This window comes from Chiloscyllium plagiosum, chromosome 41, assembly GCF_004010195.1.
Source record: "Chiloscyllium plagiosum isolate BGI_BamShark_2017 chromosome 41, ASM401019v2, whole genome shotgun sequence".
NCBI lineage: Eukaryota > Metazoa > Chordata > Chondrichthyes > Orectolobiformes > Hemiscylliidae > Chiloscyllium > Chiloscyllium plagiosum.
This window is the reverse complement of record NC_057750.1, coordinates 14,734,517-14,738,942: the sequence shown is the minus strand read 5'-3', so window position 1 is coordinate 14,738,942 and position 4,426 is coordinate 14,734,517. Positions and strand designations below refer to the sequence as shown.

The 4,426-nt window shown below is 44.4% G+C and overlaps 1 protein-coding gene across 1 annotated transcript in view; it reads left to right on the top strand.

Annotated features, from left to right (window-relative positions):
* LOC122542711 (spectrin beta chain, non-erythrocytic 4-like) overlaps positions 1-4,225 on the top strand; it is a 216,701-nt gene extending 212,476 nt beyond the window's left edge. Inside the window, exon 33 of the mRNA XM_043680691.1 lies at positions 2,608-4,225. Within this exon, the coding sequence (XP_043536626.1) occupies positions 2,608-2,772 (165 nt within the window). The 3' untranslated portion in view covers positions 2,773-4,225. The remainder of the gene's footprint in view (positions 1-2,607) is intronic.
* Positions 4,226-4,426: the final 201 nt, after the last annotated feature.

Sequence of the window (4,426 nt, the reverse complement as noted above, 5' to 3'; positions counted from 1 at the left end):
TGGCACTCCACTGGTCACAGGCCTCCAGTCTGAAAAACAACCCTCCACGACCACCTTCTGTCTTCTACCTTTGAGCCAGTTCTGTATCCAAATGGCTAGTTCTCCCTGTATTCTGTGAGATCTAACCTTGTTGACCAGTTTATCATGCGGACCCTTGTCGAACGCCTTACTGAAGTCCATATATATCACATCTACCGCTCTGTCCTCATCGATCCTCTTTGTCACTTCAAAAAACTCAAAAACCAATCAAGTTTGTGAGACATGATTTCCCATGTACAAAGCCATGTTGACTATCCCTAATCAGTCCTTGCCTTTCCAAATACATGTCCATTCTGTCCCTCCAACAACTTGCCTACCACTGACATCAAGCTCACTGGTCTATAGTTCCCTGGCTTGACCTTACCATCCTTCTTAAACAGTGACACCACGTTAGCCAGCCTCCAGTCTTCCAGACCTCACCTGTAACTATCGATGATACAAATATCTCAGCAAGAGGCCCAGCAATCACTTCCCTAGCTTCCCACAGAGTTCTAGGGAACAACTGATCAGGTCCTGAGGATTTATCCACCTTTGTGCATTTCAAGATATCCAGCACCTCCTCCTCCGTAATATGGACATTTTTCAAGGTGTCACCATCTATTTCCCTGCATTCTATATCTTTCATGTCCTGTTCCACAGCAAATACTGATGCAAAATACTCGTTTAGTATCTCCCCCATTTTCTGCGGCTCCACATAGTCTTGCTGATCTTTGAGAAGCCCTATTCTCTCCCTAGTTACCCTTTTGTCTTTAATGTATTTGTAAAAACCCTTTCCATTCAGGAGGCTGCAGGGGCCAAGTCACTGAATATAGTCAAGAAAAATAGATTTCTAGAGACCAAAGGTATATGGAGACAGAGGAGGAGTATGGCATTGAGATAGAGGATTTGACATGGTCATATTGAATCGCAGAGCAGACTTGAAGGGCTGAATGGCCTACTTCACCTCTTATTCTCTACGTTTCACAGTGTAAATGTCAGGGCTGGGGTCAAGGCAAGGAGAGGTGAGACAGTAAAACATTTCAGTGGAACACAGCACTGTGAGAGAAGACATCAGAAAAATTGAGTAAGGTATCCTTGGTATCCATCTGGAGGAGTGATCTGGGGATTGATGCCAGATAAAGGGATGATCCCAGGGGATTGATGCCAGGACCATACACCTGATGGATTCCTGACCTTAGTTGGGCTTCAGTTTCTTTTGCTTGTGCTACTAAGAGTCAGCCGCGTTGCTGCAGCTCTAGAGTCATGTGTAGGCCAGACCAGTTCAGGACAGCAGATTTCTATCCCTGAAGGATATTAGTGCACCAGTTGGGGTTCTGTGAGAGTTGATGGTCACCATCACTGAAAGTGGCTTTCTCAATTTATTTTAAATTCTACCAGGGCCAGAATGACCTTTGAACCCCTGTCTCCAGAGTATTAGCCTGGGTCTCTGGATTACTAGTCAAGATTAGAATGGTGCTGGAAAAGCACAGCAGGCCAGGCAGCATCTAAGGAGCAGGAAAAATCGACGTTTTGAGCAAAAGCCCTTCCTCATGAAGGTCTTTTGCCCGAAACGTTGATTTTTCCTGCTCCTCGGATGCTGCCTGGCCTGCTGTGCTTTTCCAGTACCACTCTAATCTCCAGCGTCTACAGTGCCCACTTCTGCCTCTCTGGATTACTAGGCCGGGGATGTTAATTCTGCACCATCATCACCATTTAGCTTCAATATCTCGAATTAGTATCTAGTGGTGTGTGGACAGTGAATGTCTGGGGCGAGCCCTGCCTTTTGGTCTCCTGTAATGAATTAAGTTAAAAGATCACACACCACCAGGTTATAGTCCAACAGGCTTATTTGGAAGCACTGGTTTTTTGAGCGCTGCTCCTTCATAAGATGGCTGTCCAAATGATGTACTGAATGAAGTTGCCTACAGTTACAGCAGACACTCTCACAGGTCTGGTGGCCATTGCAAACTGTAGTAGATGTATGGAATCAGTTTAGAAACACTGGTTTAAACCAAAGTGTAAATATATCTGGAGATTGTGGCATAGTGGTAATATTAGTAGATTTGTAATCCAGAGATGCAGACTAATGCTGCGGCAGCACAGGTTCAAACCACAGCAGGGCAACTAGTGGAATTTAAACTCAATTAATAAATCTGAAGTTGAACACTATGTTTGGTAGTGGTGACCAGGGAGCTAGTTGTTGTAAAAACACACCTAGTGTATTAGTGCCCTTTATGGAGGAAATCTGCTGTCCTTAACTCAGTCTGGCCTACATATGATACCAGAACCACAGCAATGCAGTTGACTCTTAACTGCCCTCTGATATGGCTAAGTCCAGGGGCAATTATGGATGGGAGACAAATACTGGCCCACGTTCCCATGAAAGAATTAAAAAAACAAGTCATGCAGCAAAGGAAGTTACTCAGAATATTCAAGAGACACTGGGCACCGTACATTAGGCTTTGGACAACTCAGTAGTGGATAGTATGTATACATTGCGTTAACAAAATTGATGTTAAATGATGATGGTTGTATCAAATGCATTCACATGGTTTTATTTTGTTGCTTCTTCAATGTCCCCCATTTTAGGAGGAGATGAACAATTGGATCAAGACTATTTCCACAGCCATCACAGAACATGCACAAATCGCTCAGCAAAGTGGTCAGATGCCTCTTACTACCTCCTCCACTGATGAAGGCAATCCTAAACGGGACAGTGACCGAAGATTCAGTCTCTTTGGAAAGAAGAAGTGAGGGCAAAAAAGACGCCATTGCCTTTAGGTCGCGCAGATTGGATCCTTACAATCGCTTACAGGGACGGAGTCTCACTTGGTGACGTAGAAATTGTTTCATCTTGAACCTGAGCAACTAATGTTTTTAATTTGACAATTTAAACAGGAGTTGGACAATTGCAGGTGCGTCTTTTGGATGGGTCTGTGACAATTTTCTATTAAAATCCCGTTCTGCTTTTGGTACACATTTGTGGATCCAGCTGGCTGCTGACTGGGACTCTCTGACCTAAGAGTGTGGGATCTAGTCTTGGTCGGATGTTTCAGACCCGGTACATGATCAGATTGTTGGCTTTGGGACCAAGTTGTCTCTGAATGCGCTGGTTCCAAATGTTCAGCTGCATTTCGATTTGAGAATAAGTGAATGTGAGAAATGTCCAAACTAATTTTCTGTTCATTAAAGAAAGGGCACTATCAAATCTTTTAGTTTTAATCTTCTTTACAGATTTGTACCTTCTAAGACTTGACGCTTATTTGACATCTCATTATGTGTCGATGGAGATTTGTGTGTTCTAATAGATACTGCTGTTAACTTGAATCTTAGCCCAGTGTCTGAAATGTGAAGTAACACATTCCAAATATGGTTTCTGGTGTTGTGACAGCTCATATCCCATCACAGGACAGTCAGAATTCCTAACATTTTACCAAAATGCCTTTGGTCTTCCTGAAAAGCTTCAAGTTGGAAATACCATATTGAGGAGCTCTGGCAGAATCCAGAAAATGAAGCTGCCCACTCATTTCAAGCCACAGAGTTCCTGCTTGTGGATCGGCGCTGCAACAGGGTTAGTCAAGACTTTAAACTTTTCTTGAAACGTAGAAGGAAAAGTAAGAAATATGTGCCTGACAAAGCAGTGGCATGGCATCTGATTACTTGGAAATTGGAAACAGGCCTCCCAGGGTTTGTGTTGGCATTTACTGTTTGTAAGTAATTGGTCCAATGACATGTCTTCCTCTTTGCTCACCTTGTGGCGCTACTTAAATTAGAGGCGGCAGAGAGGATGAAAAACTAATCGACCCAATGTTTGCCCATGGCCATTGTAATGATTTTAGTTTGGTAGTAATGGGTAATAGTGACCTCGGACTCGTCTCCTTCAGTGGGAAAGTAATTGGGGAAAATGACTGTGAGCAAGGGGTTAATTTACTTTTGGTGTGCACCTCGTTGAAGGTGAAAGAGGGAGAAAGAGCTCACATCCCTGCAGCCTGGCGTTTACTCCATTTGTGTGGCTCTTTCTGCAGCGTGAGTTCCATTTGCTAAGTCTGGCCTAAAAAGGGGAGAACCTGCCTCCCGAGATGTCTTATCTCGCCCTCCTTGAAGAGATAGACACCAGTGTCAGCATTTGGAGCTAGATTAGATTAGATTCCCTACAGTGTGGAAACAAATCCACACCGACCCTCAACCCACCCAGACCCATTTCCCTCTGACTAATGCACCTAACACTACGGGCAATTTAGCATGGCCAATTCACCTGACCTGCACATCTTTGGACTGTGGGAGGAAACTGGAGCACCCGGAGGAAACCCACGCAGATACAGGGAGAATGTACAAACTCCACACAGTCGCCCGAGGCTGGAATCAAACCTGGGACCCTGGTGCTGTGAGGCAGCAGTGCTAACCACTG